The 21286-nt window shown below is 41.6% G+C and overlaps 2 protein-coding genes across 2 annotated transcripts; both read right to left on the bottom strand.

The window, feature by feature from the left end:
* Nucleotides 1-981: 981 nt before the first annotated feature.
* Nucleotides 982-18304, bottom strand: gtf2h4 (general transcription factor IIH, polypeptide 4). Its single transcript, XM_069176739.1, has 14 exons — nt 18191-18304; nt 17715-17942; nt 12673-12777; nt 12387-12518; nt 11946-12143; nt 11685-11793; nt 10091-10159; nt 9883-9966; nt 8187-8364; nt 5964-6094; nt 4487-4534; nt 4320-4398; nt 3190-3251; nt 982-2105 (listed from the first exon to the last, which is right to left on the bottom strand). The coding sequence occupies exons 2-14, from the start codon at nt 17828-17830 to the stop codon at nt 1995-1997; spliced, it is 1422 nt and encodes a 473-aa protein (XP_069032840.1). The 5' UTR covers nt 17831-17942; nt 18191-18304; the 3' UTR covers nt 982-1994.
* Nucleotides 18305-19268: 964 nt separating this feature from the next.
* polr1h (RNA polymerase I subunit H) lies at nt 19269-20958 on the bottom strand. Its single transcript, XM_069176294.1, has 5 exons — nt 20851-20958; nt 20365-20547; nt 19684-19787; nt 19468-19577; nt 19269-19365 (listed from the first exon to the last, which is right to left on the bottom strand). The coding sequence occupies exons 2-5, from the start codon at nt 20480-20482 to the stop codon at nt 19341-19343; spliced, it is 357 nt and encodes a 118-aa protein (XP_069032395.1). The 5' UTR covers nt 20483-20547; nt 20851-20958; the 3' UTR covers nt 19269-19340.
* Between the last annotated feature and the right edge of the window lie 328 nt (nt 20959-21286).

Here is a 21286-nt window from a genome sequence, read left to right on the forward strand (position 1 = left end):
CACGTCACGACTCGTGAACTGGAGGTTTATAGAAAATGTAGTCGTAACGTGGTGAATACCAGCAGAGGGCGCTGTTCATACGGACTCTTCTCTAACGGTGGACACGAACACACCTGAACGCAGCATCCGCAGAAACCCAGCGGGACTGAGGGCAGAGAGCCCGGATGCGACAGCGACTCACTATCGCCCTCTAACGTACAAATAGGTATTACAAGACAGGACGCATCTGACGTATCACACGTTCAATGTTCACTATGTCGTCATGTAGCTGCTGTTTTTATGGACACTGTTAAATCTTTCTCCAGCTCCTGGTCTGTTGGACTTCTTTCACTGCTGTGCTGTTGATTTCTGTCAAAAACATTAAGTCAGACGCTAATAACAGCTAAATCCACCTTAGCCTTATTTCCTTGTGGGTTAACCACTGACTGAAGTCACTTATACCGAGTACAGATACAGATCACAGACTGGATATAAAAGTGTTTGTAGCTTCAGGTCTGTAAAATGGTTCCAATCCAGAAGTGTCTTCAGCTGCAATACCAGCGAGTGCCACTAGAGGTCGGCTCCAAAAAGCCTCCGGCTCCATAGACTCCCATTCAACTTCTCTCATCAAATCCAAAGTGAATAAAATGTGTCCATCAGTTATCTCGGTGTTGTTAGCTAAAGTCACTCCTTCTTATTAGTTTTCTGGAGGTCCATCTGAAAATAATATGAAATATAAAATATAAATGGGTGTTTTTGGAAGCGTGTCTGTTTGATTGACAGGCCTGTGTAGGGGGACCCGGTGTCCCACTTTCTGTTGGACTGCGCAGCATGTCTCTCCCTCGTCCTGTGTCCCACATTTTGATTGGCTCTAGATGTTAAGTCACCACTACAGCCGTACAGGTCAGCCGACTAGTTAGCTGAGATACTTTACTGAGAAACTACTGCTTCTTATTTTGCTTTCTTTATTGACTTAGCATGGAAGTACGGAAAGGTTTATTCAAACAAAATGTGTACGTAGAGTCCCCCACCTACTGACCTGTACCCTGCTGAGTGTATTGTGTGTTTATTTTCTAAGTTGGAAAGACGTATCAGCATTTTATGATCTTTCAGCATCTCATGTCCCACATTGTCGCCCGAATGTGTTTTCTTGGCGCTGAATTTTGCTCGTTAGGATCTGGTCACCTTAAGTCTGCGGAGCAGTCAGGTTCCCAGTATCGCTGGGCGGAGCATATTGTCCTCAGGTTTCCAATCAGATCAGTCAGACCCACAGCTCCCTCCGTCCAAATATGGTCACTTCTGGGTCTGTGCAGACTCATTAGGCTTAGATGGGAATACAAACACTGAGAAAAGTGCCTTTGGTTTCAACATGGTATAATACAGCTAATTAAAAGACTGAAAATTTTAAATCAGAAAAGTATGAAGGGGAAAATGCCTCTGGATTCTTCATCCTGCGGTTAGAGGTGTCTCATCCTTCCACATTAAGCCTCATGGAGATATTTGTTCTAATTTTAACCATAAATCGGTCTCTTCTGACAGTTGTATGTGTTGCAGATACAATCTGACAGAATCGGTTGTTTCACTTCCAGTTTGAAGAGCGTCACAATATTATCGACAACAACATGGATGACGGCAGATCGTTTTGTTGATGAGTAGTTTTTAACTCATCTGCTCCCAGGACATTTACAGGAGATATTTCATCACATGACTAGTGTACCAGCGGGTACCTTCATATAACGTGGGCACATTATAATGACCCATGTTGAGACTTCGCTGCATACAGTATGCAAGAAAACATTTCATCATCGACTCTCCTGCAAATAAACCACTGTAACTACTCAAAGAGGAAAGAACGAGCAGTTGGTTCTGTTTAACCAAAACACATGAAAGTCAGCATTTAATAAAACATACATCTCCATCGTCCTATAACACTGAGACCCTGTGGAGAGGGAGAGGCGTGACATCACAGGAAGAAAATGTCCTCAGGTGTGACATCACCGCTCCTCCGGGTCCAGTTAGGTGTGAGTTCGCTGTCGTTTCCAGAACCTCTTGACCTCGCTGTGTCCCTGCGGGGTCACCACCATCACCCTGTGAGCCACGTCCTGCCACACCAGACAGCCCAGACCCTGCAGCACAACCAGCGCGTTACACAGCGGACAGGATGGGGGTTCACAACAGGTAACTGTGGAGGGATCTTCCTCACATCAGCAAGTAAAAGCAGACACAAAAGAAGAAATAAACGGAGTAAAGAAAGCACCAGTCTCATCCTCATCCCTGGCCCTCCTGCTCCAACGCGATAGCAACTATTACAGTGTCATTAAAGAACGAGACGGCTCATTAGGACTCCGGTTCGTTTTACACTCGGCAGGTCAAATAGTTATGATAACTTTATGCTCCTAAAAGTGACCGCAGAAATCCAGGAGCCGGGCAGCATCCCTCATAAAGGGGCCGTTAGCAAAGCTAGCCAGTGAGTCAGAGACTGATGAGTTAACCTGCGGTTCAGGTTGTGTTGAGTGTTCGGTTGGTCCATCAGTCACAGAGCACTTACTGACAGAGAGGACCGGATCTTCAAGCAAATGTAAATTCATTTCAACCGGATCAAGAGACCTGCCATTTCCTCACTGGTAGAAAAGAAAAGCCGTTCTGATCTCCACATGGACTACAAACAGGAACCAGAACACTTCCAGGTCTGGTCCCACTCCTTCACATTATTATTTATAGTGCAGATATGTGTTTATAGGTCGGGGTTGATGAAGGCTGTCGGAGGAGTTATGACATCATATCCTGATATGTGCTGAAAACAGTTTTTAACATGAACACTGGGCTTCCAGGAGAATCTTCTCTGGACCCGTGGTACCAGCTGGACGTCTGTCTGCAGTCTCGCTGTAGTACACCGAACTCCTTGTGTGAGACTCCTGGATGAAGTGCGTCCTGTGAGCACCTGGTTGGCCTCAGCCACTAAATAAGACTCGTGTCGTAATGACCACTGATTCCTTTTGGCCATAAAGTGTTTGTGTGATTTTAGCAGCGTCAGTTTGAAGAATCACGCTCGAAATCTACAAATAAGATGTGCAATTATAGAAATAAAAGAGTGACAGCGGAAAACAGCGTTGAAGCATGAAGGAGTCAACACGGATCAATGGTAGAAAAAAACAGTTGAATATGAAACATGTTATTGTGTTGACATGTATTTAGGAAACAGAATCCAACCTGAGCTCTGTCTCGCAGCACCTCGAAGTCAGCCTGGGACAGGAACTGGTTGTAGAGGACTCCTGAGGACAGGTGAGACACAAGTTCAAAGGTCATCCTCTCTGGTCCCGGGTACAACCGCTCAGACAGCATCAGTTACCCTTCAGCTCTATCAGCAGGGCCGTGTAATGTGGCCAGCACAAACAAATAATGAATTCTGGGTAACAACTACTGTGTTACTTCATGTATAAGGGACCCTGTTTCCAGCTGACAGTATCAGTCCTTCCTCATCCGTCCTGGTGATCAGATCACAGCTGGTCAGATAAAGAACAGCTGTGATCATGAACAATCGGACCTGTTCAGGTCCCATTCAGAGGAGGTCTGAGTCACATGTGGCCATTTTGTCTTTGCAATGTGTCTTCAGTCGGTCCTCTGACATCCTCTGAATAAAGACTGAACATAAACACAGCTCCTTTTGGTGTCTGACCCGCTGCTTCCACATGTTACCGTCACCTTACAGCAGCTGCCCGAGTTGTTTTTGTTCCATCAAGTGATAAAAGAGATGTACAGGAACTCGTTTCACCAAAGCCTCCTCTAGGTTTATCTTTTTCCTACCAGTGTAACAGCAGACTCATGTCGTACTCACCACACAGCTGCTTTTATCAGTCACTTCTACATGCAGCTCTTTTATTACTGTTGAGAACATCACGACTCCTCCTTCACTAATGACTAAACGCTTCTTCCTTCTTTACTTTCTTCTGCCAGAAAACTCATTTTGTAAAGATGTTTCAGATTTGGAGCCGACCAGGACAAGAGGCCCTTTAATCCACCGTATGTGATCAAAAACACGAGAACCAGCTGAGGTTCTGGTCCACGTGGGAGCAGCAGAGCAGGACATGACCGCTGGAATCAGTGCAGAAGAAATATACAACAGGGACAACATAGAGGAAGTGTCGGGTTTCCATTAACAGCAAATTAAAAGGAGGAACAGGAGACGTGGTACTACAACATGACCACCCACACACACACACACACACACACACACACACACACACACACACACACACACACACACACACACACACACACACACACACACACACACACACACACACAGAAAGAGAGCGAGAGAGAGAGAGAAGAACGCTCACCCTCAGTGAACTGCAGTCGATCTCTCTCCAGCTCCCACAGTCTGATCTGATCCGTGATAGTTGAAGGCAGCACCGTGGTCTGAGGAACACGGTTCAGAGGGGTTAAAGGTCAGACCCAGACTATTGGATCAGAGTTGAGTATCAGAGGACTGGATGGGTTTCTGTACCTGAGTGAGCATCACAGGATGAGCTCTGGTCCTCAGGAAGTGGATAATCTGGAAGAAATCATTGAAAACATTTATCAGATGGATTCATGTTCATGATGACTCTTCCATGAACGCAGAGGTTCGTCATGGAGGTCCACAGGCTTCTGTTCAACGTCCGATATTTGTATTATACATGATTCACTGAGGCCAGATGAGGAAACACTGCGTACATTTTCACCGCTGACGTGCAGCTACTAAAAGACAAAGTCCTGGTCAGATAAAATGGTACCTCTGAATGTAATTACATAAATCTGAATCTCTTCAGAAACAACTACAAATGAAGATGAAAAACCACACCTGGGATAATCGTGAAATGATATAAACACTAAACGTGCCCTGGACACCGTTACTGACTCCCTTCTTACTTACATATAATGCCAGCGTCTGAACGTTTCTGTCTAGCTGCTTCTTCCTGAACCTCTCCCCATCTTCACTGCTCTCTGAAATCATCTTTTTTATACACAATCATGTTACTGATCTGTTGCCATGGTAACATAATTAGTTGTGAGATTTTGATTAGGTGTTTTTTTTTTTTAATCTTTACACAACTTTTCCAGTCTTTTGTTGACCCTGTCGTGTTACTGACATCAAATTAAAAAATTCTCCATTTCAACATTTTATATTTTGTCTTTGGTCTAGTTTCAATTAAATTAGGGTTTATGGGATTTGCAAATCATTGCTTTCTGTTTTTATTTTCATTTACACAGCGTCCCAACTCTTTTGGAAACGGGGCTGTAAATTCAGGTCAATATTTATGTGCAGCGGTTTGTGTCTGTTATGTTTCACTATAGAGAAGCATTTTTTTGTTGCTTCAAATCTTTCTCCTTACATAAACAGCCCTTAATGACCAGGCTCCACCTCTCAGTCACTCCACCACATCATGATCACAGAAATGAATGCAAATTACACCAATCTCCACAATACTTGCAGATGTTTTTGCTAAATTCCTCCTCAATAAAAGGTCCCAGTTGAAGCTGTATTAAAAATGTTACAGCTCAGAGGAAGTCTGCCCAAACCGGAACTCTTCATCTGCAGTCAGTCAACCTCTCCTCATCATCAAAACCACATGCTGGTTCACCACAAAAAAAACCATCAGAACAGAGGGTTTCTGGGAAATATGGTCTTCTCTTTAGGCTGCCACAGTTTTATAAACGCGACAGTTTTCTGCAGTCTCAGCTGTAAGAGATTAAACTTTGGTTTTATACGGACAATATGTCAGTATGTGTAGAACAGATGTGATTTAAAGAGAATTTAAAACACTAGTTTGGTGGATATAATTCACACTGCAGATACAGACTGTCCGCTCCGTAAAGACACGTCACATATTTTCATAACTTTGAGTTCTGTTGTTCTTTAAGTTCTGGAAAAGATAAACCAGATGAATTCTTCAGGTTAGATTCCTCCACCTGGATGAGTGGTGTGTGCAGTAGCAGAGTACCTGTTGTGCTGTGATGCCGTTGGCGATGGCCTGTTGCACAGACTCCCTGGTCAGATGAGCCACCACCACGTTGGGGAAGCGGTACAACATCTCACTGAAGAGAGCCACCAGAGCAATCTGAAGCTCCGAGTCTGTCAGGAACACAAACACAGACAGCTCAGGTTCTGTCAGCCAAGTGGTAAAAAAATACAGGACACGTTTGATAAATGATCTTACAACATCGATTCCAGAACAGTTAAGACGCGGTGTAAAATTTAATTAAAAACAGAATGCAATCATTTTCAAATCTCAGAAACTCATATTTTATCGAAAATAAACCAAAGACAACATATAAAATGTTGAAACTGAGAAATGTTATTGTTTTATAAAAAAAATATCTGTTCATTTTTAATTGGATGGCAGCAACATGTCTCAAAAAAGTTGGGACAGGATCAACAAAAGACTGGAAAAACTGTGTAAAGATAAAAAAAAATTAAAAAAAAACCTCCTGGTGGAACATCTTACAACTAATTAGATTAATTGGCACCAGATCAGTAACATGATTGGGTATTGTGGTGGTGGGGTGTGGTTAGCTCAGCTGCAGGGGGAGAGAGTGATGGAGTGGTTCAGGGAACGATGCCGAGAGGAGGAGAATTGGCGCAGCTGAACTGAATCAGGGGATTGTTTTCTCTCCTTGATAAGTGAGCAGGACCTGGTGAGGGTCCTGCTCACACTGGCCAGTGGAGGTTCCTCGGAGATACAAATGACCCGCTGAGCCACAAAGTTCATTTTACGGTTCCTTTTATTCCTTCACACACACACACACACACTTGCTGCTCTCCTGCCCTGTCTCCGAGCGTCCGTCCAGTCGCTGCCTTTCCTTCCTCCTCACCAGGTCCTGCTCACTTATCAAGGAGAGAAAACAATCCCCTAATTCAGTTCAGTTGCGCCAATTCTCCTCCTCTCGGCACCGTTCCATGAACCACTCCATCACTCTCTCCCCCCTGCAGCTGAGCTAACCACACCCCGCCACCACAGGTATAAAAAGATCTTTTCAGAGAAGCAGAGTCTCTCAGCAGTGAAGATGGGAAGAGGTTCACCACTCTGTGAAAGACTGAGTGGGAAAATAGTTCAACAAAGTTAAAGAGGAGAGGGACCATCCAGCTTGTTATCAGCGCTCAGTTCAAAAGCCAGCATCTGTGATGGTACAGGGATCCATTAGTACACATGGCATGGGTAGCTTGAACATCTGGAAGGAAGCATTAATGCTGAATGTGTTATGTGCAACATATGCTGCCATCCAGACAACGTCTCTTTCAGGGAAGGTCTTGTTTATTTCAGCAGAACAACATCCAACCACATTCTGCACGTATTCCAACAGCATGTCTCCGTAGTAGAAGAGTCCGCTGATAAACTGACCTCCTGCAGTCCACATCTGTCAATCATTGAAAACATCTGGAGCATCAGGACATGCAAAATACAACCAAGGAGACCCTGAACTGTTGAGCAGCTGAAATCCTATACCAGGCAAGAATGGGACCACATTTCACTTTTAAAACTCCAGAAACTGGTCTCCTCAGTTCCCAAACGTTTACAGAGTGTTGTTAAAAGAAGAAGTGATGCAACACAGTGGTGAACATGATCCTGTCACAACTTTTTAGAGACGTGTTGCTGCCATCAAAATCAAAATATTTTTCATAAAACAAACATATTTCTCCATTTTAACATATGATAAGTTGTCTTTGGTCTATTTACAATCAACTATGTGTTTAAATGATTTGCAAATCATCACTTTCTGTTTTTCTTTACATTTTACACAGCATCCCAACTTTTGTGGAAACAGGGTTGTAAGTGTTGAAGGTGCTGGTGTTTCCTCCTGCTTCCTGTCATTACATCCTGACTGCAGTTCTGTACCCGACCCACAGACAGGTCGCTGAAGTCCGTCTGAACGTCTTACAGAACCTCAGAAACAACATGAAGAAGCATTTCTCTCCAGATGTTGATAATGTCTGAGAACTGTGAGTGCTGACTGTCTGTACTGTGGCTGAAATCTTACAGGAAGTCTGAAGTGTAAATGATTACACTCTGGTGCACTTCACTTGTATCAGATTCTTTGAAACACATCATATCAGAGATAAAGAAACCCCCAGCTGGCAGCCTCTCGCTGTAATAAGAGACACTTCAACAATGATTTAAAACATGATGTAAAATGCAGCATGAAAATCTTCTGGTGCTCAGACGTACTTGTGTAGGCGTAGATACGATAATTGGTTTCTACCACAATGAAGCCTGCATCTCCAGCACCAGAGGTGGAAGCCAGGCTGGAGGAGGAGGAGGACGAAGAGGAGGAGGAGGAGCTGGTAGTGACTCCTGCAGCCAGAGTGATTGCCAGTCTGGTGGGGTAGTACCTCCTCGACTTCCTCTGATGACACAAGATGGAAGAGTTACCAAAAGCTTCATATACTTACCACATACATCTGAAATCAGTCTTACATTTCAATCAATAAACTCTGCTTTGTTAAAATGAATCATCACATTCATCAGTCGCATGATAGTTTCTGCAAATGTAAAATGTTCTGTAATGATGTAACTCAAAGAGCTTTTTCCTCAGTTTTGAGCCCTTTTTTTGGATCCTAAATCTGTTGCATTCAGTCTGGGGGGGATCTCCAAGTCTGTTTTGTCTGCTGAGCACCTGAATACTTTTACTACTTCTACTGATCACGACTCTCACCTCTATAAAATATTCATAAAATAATCCGGTTCAGAAGCCAAAAGTGAAATAAAATCAAACCATGACCAGTAAATCTAAATTAGAAACAGCCACAGGCCTGACTGCACTGTGATGCCCACAAGGTCATGTTGTCTAACACAAATGATCAATTATTAAGAGAAAAATTCAAAAACGGATCACGTATATTTTGGCATAAATATCCAATAAAAAAAACCTCAGATAGATCTGATGTGAGTCTGAAGGTGGCTGCATGTCCAGTGTACAAAGATGAGCTCATCGTGGAGGTTAAAGCAGCTGGATGATGTCTTCTTGGCTCTGAAGGAGCTTTGTCTGACAAAATCCCCCCCTCCCGATGATCTTTGGCCCCTGCCCTCACCCCAAACCATATGACAGGCTAATAAGCATTTCCCAGCATGCCCTCTTCCTTTGTTTTGAGAATAAAGCTACCAAATTAAATACGTCTAAGCGACGGTTTGAAATAACATTTATTTTTAATATAATTTTTCCATTTAGACAAAGATAAATAAAATAGGTTATGATAGTAAACCATAAGTGCACAAAATGGGAGGGTAGTATATAACAATCATGAGTCCTGTGACCATGAATGAATTTCACTGAGCTGACTGACTGAGCTCGATGGAAACTACTAAACTGTAAAAACAAAGACATTAATAAAATAATCAGACTGTAACAATAGCTTATCTTTATGTAAATTACCTTTTATATCAAGTATCAAGGAGCTATATGCTGCCCATAATCGATGATGTCATAATGTGACTCCCACTGGAATTATGTTCAACAGATGTTCTTTTGACCACAATCATTGTTGAGTGAAAGTCTGATATGGTGACGGCCTACTTTTATAATCTGTTACTTCCAAGTCCTCCAATTTACTGAAAATACGACACTATAATACTGAAGTACCATTTTAAAATGTACGTACTGAAATGGTACTTTTCATTTGTTATTGTTCCTTCTGTGATGTGTAACTTTTACAATAATCTACAATACATCTTGAATATATCTTTCATAGATAGATAATTTTTCAACATTATCTACAGCTGAATGTCAGCAGAACATAAGAACCAGAGTTCACTTTAATGTCTACCATCAGTGTGCTGAGACTGAAGTGGCCCAGCTGACCGTGAGGATCATCTCAGACAGTAGTTAGACTCCCGGAGGTCTACGTGTGTCGTCTCAGAGTCTCACCTTCCTCTGGAACACCAGTCCAAACTCCCGAAGGTGCTGCAGGAAGGTGAGCAACGACTCACTCATCCCCTCCACCGAGTAATCCTGCAGCACACAGGCAGCACAGCATCAGTCACAACACAGGAACACAGACTGAACGAGTAACTCAAACCTCTGACCGCTGCACACACACGCATAACCGCTAGGAAGGTCCAACAGAACCACTCACTCTGCCCAGAGTTGAGAAGCTGAGCTGGAATAAGAAGGACAAGATCTCCACCAGTTCCATCCCTCTGGACTGCAACAGACAAAACAGGATATACATATCAGGAGATGTTATCAAATTAATGCCCTTATTAAATAATTAGCAAGCATAAAATAACAAAAATAGTTTCAGGTAAAAAACTGTGAGGTGGTGTGAAGTAGCCGGACTCTAACGAGGGGTTTAGAGGTTTTAGGAGGACCACCGCTGATTCTGTCCCGGCTGTGGACTCTAGCGAGGATGCACGATGCTCTGCAGGATGGTGGTGACCCGACCTGTGCAGGTCGAGAGCTGCTGCCCTGAGTTCAAGTAATGAACAGGGAGACTGGAGCGGTGACTGTGGAGGGGTCCGATCACCTGACCCCTCAGATCACTGACATCTTTCCTCTTCAATGTTTTAAAGGATCAGGATTATTTTACACTCAAGACTTTGAACTCCCTGCCTCCCTCTGAGGTGTCGAGGGACACGTGGTCATCCCATTGGGACTGGAGGGTGTTTCAGACCGAGACATCTGTCTTCCAGGGGAAGTACACATCCCTGTTGGCTACAGCCTCTCTCAGGGGACGACCGCACTCATCCTATGTACTTTTTTCATATCTAATCATTTCTATAAATAAAGATCTGATGTCAGGTTTGATATGAACATCTTTGTCCTGTTTCACTTCGTAATATTCTATTCAAGCCATCTTCAAATGAAACACCACATCCTTACTGAACTGTTCTACCAGGTCAATACAAACTCTTGCAATCACTCAGGTCATGAGTCCAATTCTGGACACCGATATTAAAGTCTCTTTGGATTAAAAAATATTTCATTTAGTCACCGGCTCACTTACTTTGTGTGTAAGAGTTGTAAAAATAAAAGTTGTAGAATCTGTCTAACCTGAGTTCAACAGTGTTACAGGAGCTACAGAGGAGCTGCTTTTTCACTCGATATGATGTTAAACCCGTAATCTACCAGTCACCAGGAACTAATACACACCTGATGGGGAATTCATGTTGTAAAATCATTGCTTTTTATTTTGTGACCTCTATAAAAACCAGAAACAGATACACACAATGTCCACTCTGTGTCCCACTGCACCTGGAGGTATTTAGTTCAAAGCTCAGTGACCTCAATGAAGTTCTGGCTCTAGTTGCTAGGCAACTGACAACAGAAATGATGAATGAACACCTCTGTGACCCACAGAGCTGTGACTCTAGTGTGCAATTATATTTGTGATGATAATTGTCTGACAGAGATATGTATCCAATATACTGCAGTGCTTTAACATGAAGCTCTTTGATTCCTTCTGTCCTCTCTCTGATGGAAGAGACACAATGATCTATGGTCACATTATTCAGAAGATTACTGTAAATGTTACTGTAAATGATCAGATCTGACAGAACAAACAGTGACTGCTGCTCCTTTATTCAGGATTCTTTCACCTCCAGCAGGAAGCAGACAGTCTGTCCAGCAGCTCTGTCACTGATCTGAGCGCTGCATGTCTGGTGGTCAGTGTGATGACAGACTCTGAGGATCCAGAGTTAATCTATGACCGCAGCAGATGACTCACTCACCTGAGCAGTTTTGAGGTACTGCAGAGTGAAGTACCACAGCTGAGAGGCTGTGTCCAGCAGGAGGAACTGGAAACCTGCTGAGGTGATGTAGGGTGCCTCCCCCGCCTCACTGACAACCACAGAGGACAGCATGAGGTACAACAGAGCTCACTTGGGACACGTCTTTAATTCTTACTATCATCACACAGTGACACATGAAAATGTTCATGAAAATCATATTTTTGATGAGCCCCAGCTGGATCTGGAGATCTGACCGTGTACCTTTTCATGAGGCCTGCTTGGACCAGCAGCTGGGCCAGGTCCTGGCTGACGGCACTGGGAGACCCCACCATGAACTGCAGGATCACCTCCCAGCGCTCCATGGCGTAGCGGTCCAGACTCTCGATGTCCAGACTCTCGATGTCCCGGGCGTGGCGGTCCGGACCCAGAGAGCTCCCCTCGTCCGCCCAGGCTTGGCCGCTGGGAGAGGACACAGCAGGGAAAGGGTTAACGTGGTCTGACAGGTTCGCATCCTGTAACTGACCACATCCTGGCTGCAAGCAGGCAGCAAGTGGGTTTGACATTTCCACAACAGGTGAACCGTCGGTCAGGTGACCAGGTTACATCTCTGAGCCGTGTGTGTGCATCCAGTCTCACTGCTGACTGAACAGTTTGTGAGGACAGAGGCGTGTTTGATCGCAGTGATCAGAGCAGAAGACGTACCCGCCCAGCAGAGCCGTCCTCACGTTGTCTTTGAACACGGGGTTTAAGATGTAGCCCTGCAGACCACCCTGCAGCTGCTGAATGTGCCAGAGACGGAGTCCTGTCAGCACCAAGACACACTCATCATGATCCCTGCAGGAAGAAGACGGAGGCAGAAAAACAGTGAGGACAGCTGTGAGCACTGCAGGACGTTTATTTACTTTCACCATGAGGATGTTTAAAGGTGCAGTATGATATAATGATCATTATAATGACACCGACAGCCAGGACGAAGAGACGGACTCACTTCTGACTGTCTTTCTTCACCCACAGAGCCACAGCAGCCTGCGGGAGAGGCTGATCCACGAACAGCATGCGCATCACGTAGTTCTTGGCCAGAGAGGGGAGTTCCCTGTGGAGCATCAGACAGTCACATGTTCATGTCTACATACATACATAGGTGTGGAAAAAGTGTTTGCCCACGTCCAGATTTCTTATTTTTTTGCATGTTTGTCACACTTAAATGTTTCAGATCATCAAACAAATTTAAATATTAGTCAAAGATAACACAAGTAAACACAAAATGCAGTTTTTAAATGGAGGTTTTTATTATTAAGGGAGAAAAACAATCCAAACCCACATGGCCCTGTGTGAAAAAGTGTTTCCCCCCTAAACCTAATAACTGGTTGGGCCACCCTCAGCAGCAACAACTGCAATCAAGTGTTTGTGATAACTTGCAATGAGTCTTTTCCAGCTGTGGAGGAATGTTGGCCGACTCATCTTTCCAGAGTTGTTGTAATTCAGCCACATTGGAGGGTTTTCCAGCACCAACCTCCTTTTTAAGGTCATGTCACAGCATCTCAATAGGATTCAGGTCAGGACTTTGACTAGGCCACTCCAAAGTCTTCATTTTGTTTTTCTTCATCCATTCAGAGGTGGACTTGCTGGTGTGTTTTGGATCATTGTCCTGCTGCAGAACCCAAGTTGGCTTCAGCTTGAGGTCACAAACAGATGGCCGGACGTTCTCCTTCAGGATGTTTTGGTAGACGGTAGAATTCATGGTTCCATTTATCACAGCAAGTCTTCCAGGTCCTGAAGCAGCAAAACAGCCCCAGACCATCACTACCACCACCATGTTTTACTGTTGGTATGATGTTCTTTTTCTGAAATGTGGTGTTACTTTTACTCCAGATGTAACGGGACACACACCTTCCAAAAAGTTCAACTTTTGTCTCGTCAGTCCACAGAGTATTTTCCCAAAAGTCTCGGGGATCATCAAGATGTTTTCTGGAGAAATGAGACGAGCCTTAATGTTCTTTTTGCTCAGCGGTGGTTTTGGTCTGGGAACTCTGCCATGCAGCCATTTTTGCCCAGTCTCTTTCTTATGGTGGAGTCATGAACACTGACCTGAACTGAGGCAAGTGAGGCCTGCAGTCCTTTGGATGTTGTTGTGGGGTCTTTTGTGACCTCTCGGATGAGTCGTCTCTGCTCTCTCGGGGTAATTTTGGTCGGCCGGCCACTCCTGGGAAGGTTCACCACTGTTCCATGTTTTCTCCATTTGTGGATAATGGTTCTCACTGTGGTTCTCTGGAGTCCCAAAACTTTAGAAATGGCTTTAGAACCTTTTCCAGACTGATAGATCTCAATTACTTTCTTTCTCATTTGTTCCTGAATTTCTTTGGGTCTTGGCATGATGTCCAGCTTTTGAGGATCTTCTGGTCTCCTTCACTTTGTCAGGCAGGTCCTATTGAAGTGGTTTCTTGATTGAGAACAGGTGTGGCAGTAATCAGGCCTGGGTGTGGCTCGAGAAATAGAACTCAGGTGTGATAAACTACAGTTAAGTTATGTTTTAACAGGAGGGGACAAACACTTTTTCACACAGGGCCATGTGGGTTTGGATTGTTTTTTCTCCCTTAATAATAAAATCCTTTATTTAAAAACTGTATTTTGTGTTTACTTGTGTTATCTTTGACTAATATTTAAATTTGTTTGATGATCTGAAACATTTAAGTGTGACAGACATGCAACAAAATTGGAAATCAGGAAGGAGGCAAACACTTTTTCACACCACTGTACATACATACATACATAAATACATATATACATACAGCATACATACATACATACATACATACATACATACATACATCATACATACATCATACATACATCATACATACATACATACATACATACATACATACATACATACATACATACATACATACATACATCATACATACATACTACATACATACATACATCATACATACATACATCATACATACATACATACATCATACATGCATACATCATACATACATCATACATACATACATATATACATACATCATACATACATACATCATACATACATACATCATACATACATCATACATACATACATACATACATACATACATACATACATACATACATACATACATCATACATATACATACATCATACATACATACATCATACATACATACATCATACATACATACATACATCATACATACATACATACATCATACATACATACATACATACATCATACATACATCATACATACATACATCATACATACATCATACATACATACATCATACATACATACATCATACATACATACATACATACATCATACATACATACATCATACATACATACATACATCATACATACATACATACATACATCATACATACATACATACATACATACATCATACATACATCATACATACATACATCATACATACATACATACATACATATATACATACATCATACATACATACATACATCATACATACATACATACATCATACATACATACATACATACATACATCATACATACATACATACATACATACATACATACATACATCATACATACATACATACATCATACATACATACATCATACATACATCATACATACATCATACATCATACATACATACATCATACATACATACATCATACATACATACATCATACATACATCATACATACATACATATATACATACATCATACATACATACATCATACATACATCATACATACATACATACATCATACATACATACATCATACATACATACATACATACATACATACATCATACATACATACATCATACATACATACATCATACATACATACATACATACATACATCATACATACATATACATACATACATCATTCATACATACATACATACATACATACATACATCATACATACATACTTACATCATACATACATCATACATACATACATACATACATCATACATACATACATACATCATACATACATACATACATACATACATACATCATACATACATACATACATACATACATACATACATACATCATACATACATCATACATACATACATCATACATACATACATACATCATACATACATACATCATACATACATACATCATACATCATACATACATACATCATACATACATACATCATACATACATCATACATACATACATCATACATACATACATACATCATACATACATACATCATACATACATCATACATACATACATACATACATCATACATACATACATACATACATACATACATCATTCATACATACATACATACATCATACATACATACTTACATCATACATACATCATACATACATACATCATACATACATACATCATACATACATCATACATACATACATACATACATACATCATACATACATCATACATACATACATACATACATCATACATACATACATCATACATACATACATCATACATACATACATACATACATACATCATACATACATACATACATCATTCATACATACATACATACATCATACATACATCATACATACATCATACATACATACATACATACATACATCATACATACATACATACATCATACATACATACATACATCATACATACATACATACATCATACATACATACATACATACATACATCATACATACATCATACATACATACATCATACATACATACATATATACATACATCATACATACATACATCATACATACATCATACATACATACATACATACATCATTCATACATACATACATACATACATACATACATACATCATACATACATACTTACATCATACATACATACATACATACATACATCATACATACATACATCATACATACATACATACATACATACATACATCATTCATACATACATACATACATACATACATACATACATACATACATACATACATCATACATACATACATCATACATACATCATACATACATACATCATACATACATACATACATCATACATACATACATCATACATACATACATACATACATCATACATACATACATCATACATACATACATACATACATACATACATACATACATACATACATACATCATTCATACATACATACATACATCATACATACATACTTACATCATACATACATCATACATACATACATCATACATACATACATCATACATACATCATACATACATACATACATACATACATACATCATACATACATCATACATACATACATACATACATCATACATACATACATCATACATACATACATCATACATACATACATACATACATACATACATACATACATCATACATACATACATACATACATACATCATTCATACATACATACATACATCATACATACATCATACATACATACATCATACATACATACATCATACATACATACATACATACATCATACATACATACATACATACATCATACATACATACTTACATCATACATACATCATACATACATACATCATACATACATACATCATTCATACATACATACATACATACATACATCATACATACATACATACATCATACATACATACATACATACATCATACATACATCATACATACATACACATACATACATATATACATACATCATACATACATACATCATACATACATCATACATACATACATACATACATACATACATACATACATACATACATACATACATACATCATACATACATACTTACATCATACATACATACATACATACATACATCATACATACATACATCATACATACATACATACATACATACATACATACATACATACATCATACATACATACATACATACATACATACATACATACATCATACATACATATATACATACATCATACATACATACATCATACATACATACATACATCATACATACATACATCCATCATACTATACGTCCTGTGTTGTCTCCGTCCTACCTGTAGACAGCCAGACATGTCGCCGGGTGGTTGTACAGTCTGTCCAGTAGCTCCGGACTCAGCTCGCGCAGGTAGTCGTGCAGGTTCTTACACTGCAGCTGGACCCGCAGCTTCATGACGGGTCAGAAGACGAAACACTCCGGTCTCCGGTCCCCAGTCTCCGGTCTCCGGTCCCCGGTCCCCAGTCCTCACCCCGGAGCAGACCGTCGCACCGCGGCCCGCTGAGAACTGCACACATGTAATGTTGTCTGGTTATCACCGAGCAGAGACGGAGAGCTGTGACATGTGACTCTGCAGCTGCTCCTCTCTGGATCAGATGGATCTTCAACGGAGAACTTGTATTTGAGAGCTGATTCCTGAATGATGTCTTTAACGTCCTGGTTCCATCCAGGACAGCCCGTCACATTAAAACACTTCGGAGCTTTAGCGGGTTCAACATGTGAGTGTAAGAAGCGGATATTAAACTTGTTTTTTACCGTGACGACAGATATGAATTCTCGAAGAGTTCCTCACTGTTTCAATCACTTTGTACAAACTATGTGCATTGTGACGCTTGGCATGTTTCTCATGTTCAAGTGGCCATGTTTCCAGGTCACGTGACCGCAATTGTGCGTCCTTATTGGTCCTCTTCTTCTTTAGCTATTTTCATTGGCGGTCGTTGGATAACTTGAGGATCGCAGCAGCGCCACCTGCTGCAGTGAGACTGAACGAACAAGATCCTCGATGTGACTGAATTTGAATGTGCTGTGTAAAACTACTGCAGTTAATTATTGTCACCCTGGTAGATTACTAATGAGTAACAAAGAGATGAAGTATGTAATAAACTAAGTGTTCTCCACTGGTTGGGAATATAAAGGATCACGTGATTAATACACAAACATAACAGGAGACTGAAGGCCTCATTTGATTTGACAACACATTGATAAACACTGACATCCTCCTCATGTTTTCTGAGATCATTTTGCTCCTTTGAACAGATCGTAGCTAAATCTTGACATTTCCTTCGTGAAGCTGCTGTGAACGCTCTGAGCTGTGGCAGAGAAGAACTGACTTTTCCTTTCCTCCCATGATCCTCAGCTGATCTCTTCAGTCCCTCCAGCTTTCCTCCCTGATGCCACTAAAGCCACCTGAAGGTAGTCGTCATGAGTCCCATCGCTCCCCAGAAGAACTCCTCTAACGTGTGCTGATGGTCCGTTTGAGTCTCGGCCTCCCGCTTCCCTCTAACAGTGAGTGTTGGACTTCTGTCTGATCATGTACACGGTCCTTTTTATTGAATCTCAGTTTTACAAAGTAAATTTGTTAAATACCCCAAGATAATAATAAAAAAAAAAAAAAAAACCTGAAAGGCGCTTTAAGAAGGTTTTATTAGAAACAGCTTCAGTTGTATAAATGTCACATGTTGAACATAGTTCATTGTGAAGTTTAACAAACTCTACCAGAACTCAGCAACAGCAGATCAGATGACCTGAATCCTCACAGAAAGGTGTAGGTGTGTGTGTGTGTGTGTGTGTGTGTGTGTGTGTGTGGGGGGGGGGGGGGGGGGGGGGGGGGAGGGGGGGGGGCTGTTTAAAAGGCGTGATGCAGGCGTGTTCAGGCAGCGGAGGAGAACACAAGCGGAGTTTCTTGTCAGGAGTCCTCCTTCTCCTGAAACCTACAACAGAAGTCATGAGGATCAGATAAGGACACACACACACACACACACACACACACACACACACACACACACACACACACACACACAGAGTGTGGTTACCTGCAGTGGATGCAGGTGAAGAAGACCGTCTGTCCTTCGTCTGCTGATCTCATCTGTCTGGCGTGATAAACCATCCCTTCTTTATGACAGCGAGGGCAGCGACGGTCAATCTACAAGGACAACAGGAGTGATGTCATCATCTGTCTGTCTGATGACTAACAGACAGACAGGTTGACAGACAGACAGACAGACAGACAGACAGACAGCTCTTCTCACCGCAGGACCCTTCAGCTCAGAGTCGTCTTCGGCTCCCAGAGAAACTGACGACTGTTCCAGCGGGTTGAAGACGACTGTTGAGCAGATCTTCTGACTGGAGAACTCTGGAACCATGAAAACATGAAACCATGAAGATAATGAATCCATGAAGATAATGAAACCATGAAGATAATGAATCCATGAAGATAATGAAACCATGAAGATAATGAATCCATGAAGATAATGAAACCATGAAAACATGAAACCATGAAGATAATGAATCCATGAAAGCATGAAACCATGAAGATAATGAATCCATGAAGATAATGAAACCATGAAGATAATGAATCCATGAAAACATGAAACCATGAAGATAATGAATCCATGAAAGCATGAAACCATGAAGATAATGAATCCATGAAAGCATGAAACCATGAAGATAATGAATCCATGAAGATAATGAAACCATGAAGATAATGAATCCATGAAGATAATGAAACCATGAAGATAATGAATCCATGAAAGCATGAAACCATGAAGATAATGAATCCATGAAACCATGAAGATAATGAATCCATGAAGATAATGAAACCATGAAGATAATGAATCCATGAAAACATGAAACCATGAAGATAATGAATTCATGAAGATAATGAAACCATGAAGATAATTCCCTCTCACCCCCCCCCCCTTCCCTCTCACCTGTGACCGGGATCTTGTTGGAGCACCTGGGGCAGCTGACCCTTGCTTTGACTCCCGGAAGCGGAAGGACGTTCCCACATTGCGGGCAGAAGTTTGGATCTCCTCCGAAGCAGGACATCTGAGAGGAGCAGGCAGGTCCCGCAGCCTGAGGGCGCTTTTTAACAGGCGGGTTTTAGGACTGACCTTCCGAACGAAATCAAAACACATCGACATGCTCGTTTTATTCATTTATCTATTTTAATTCAATGTTGTTTATATCGTTCTCACAGTTCACAGAACAACTCGTCTGAGTCCAACAGAACCTGAGAACATCCCCGAGTCGACCATCTTTACCGGGTCGAACCGACAGGATCACACAACAGGTCGATAAGAGCGAGCACGTGACAGAACAACTGACCCGTTAAGTCTGCAACCGTTAACGGCCGTTATCATGAAGAGCAGTGACGCCATCAGACATCAGTTTAAAAACCGACTGTCGTTATTTACCTGGTTAACGTGTGATAACAATCCGCCGTCTGCACGCAAACCGTCTCCACCTTTAAGTTGTCCATCCGCACGGCTTCACCCCGCCCGGTCCTACAGCGCTCTGTCGCAGGCTCTGACGTCACTGTGACGCTGCAACGTCAGCGCCTTACTTTGAACAGCCGACACAACAGCACCGATACAAGTGGATGTTACATTTACAGGTCGGTCCGACCGGGTCGGGTCGGTCCGACCGGGGTTCGGGACAAAAACAAACCATTCATCAATTTCCACACATTCAGTCACATGAATCATTCTCCTGTCCACACAAACCCGTGGTGTGTGTGTGTGTGTGTGTGTGTGTGTGAGACATTCTGTCAAATGAAATGTTTTATTTCCGTGTTTGTTCAGGTTTGGTTTTGATAGTTTGATGGAGCAGAACTGATTCCTGCTGTAGATT

This window comes from Embiotoca jacksoni, unplaced genomic scaffold (assembly GCF_022577435.1).
Source record: "Embiotoca jacksoni isolate LCO1_2020_lvr unplaced genomic scaffold, fEmbJac1.0.p SCAF_7, whole genome shotgun sequence".
NCBI classification, from domain to species: Eukaryota; Metazoa; Chordata; class Actinopteri; family Embiotocidae; genus Embiotoca; species Embiotoca jacksoni.

Bases quoted from the DNA above. Each gene is read 5' to 3' on its own strand.
- polr1h (XM_069176294.1), bottom strand. From the start codon at position 20,482: ATGTCCTGCTTCGGAGGAGATCCAAACTTCTGCCCGCAATGTGGGAAC. The intron at 19,788-20,364 runs GTGAGAGGGAAG...TCATGGTTCCAG, and splicing joins CAACAAGATCCCGGTCACAG to AGTTCTCCAGTCAGAAGATC. The intron at 19,366-19,467 runs GTAACCACACTC...CTTCTGTTGTAG, and splicing joins TTCACCTGCATCCACTGCAG to GTTTCAGGAGAAGGAGGACT.
- gtf2h4 (XM_069176739.1), bottom strand. From the start codon at position 17,830: ATGAAGCTGCGGGTCCAGCTGCAGTGTAAGAACCTGCACGACTACCTG. The intron at 12,519-12,672 runs GTGAGTCCGTCT...TTCTTCCTGCAG, and splicing joins GTGAAGAAAGACAGTCAGAA to GGATCATGATGAGTGTGTCT. The intron at 11,794-11,945 runs GTACACGGTCAG...TGTGGTTGTCAG, and splicing joins CAAGCAGGCCTCATGAAAAG to TGAGGCGGGGGAGGCACCCT.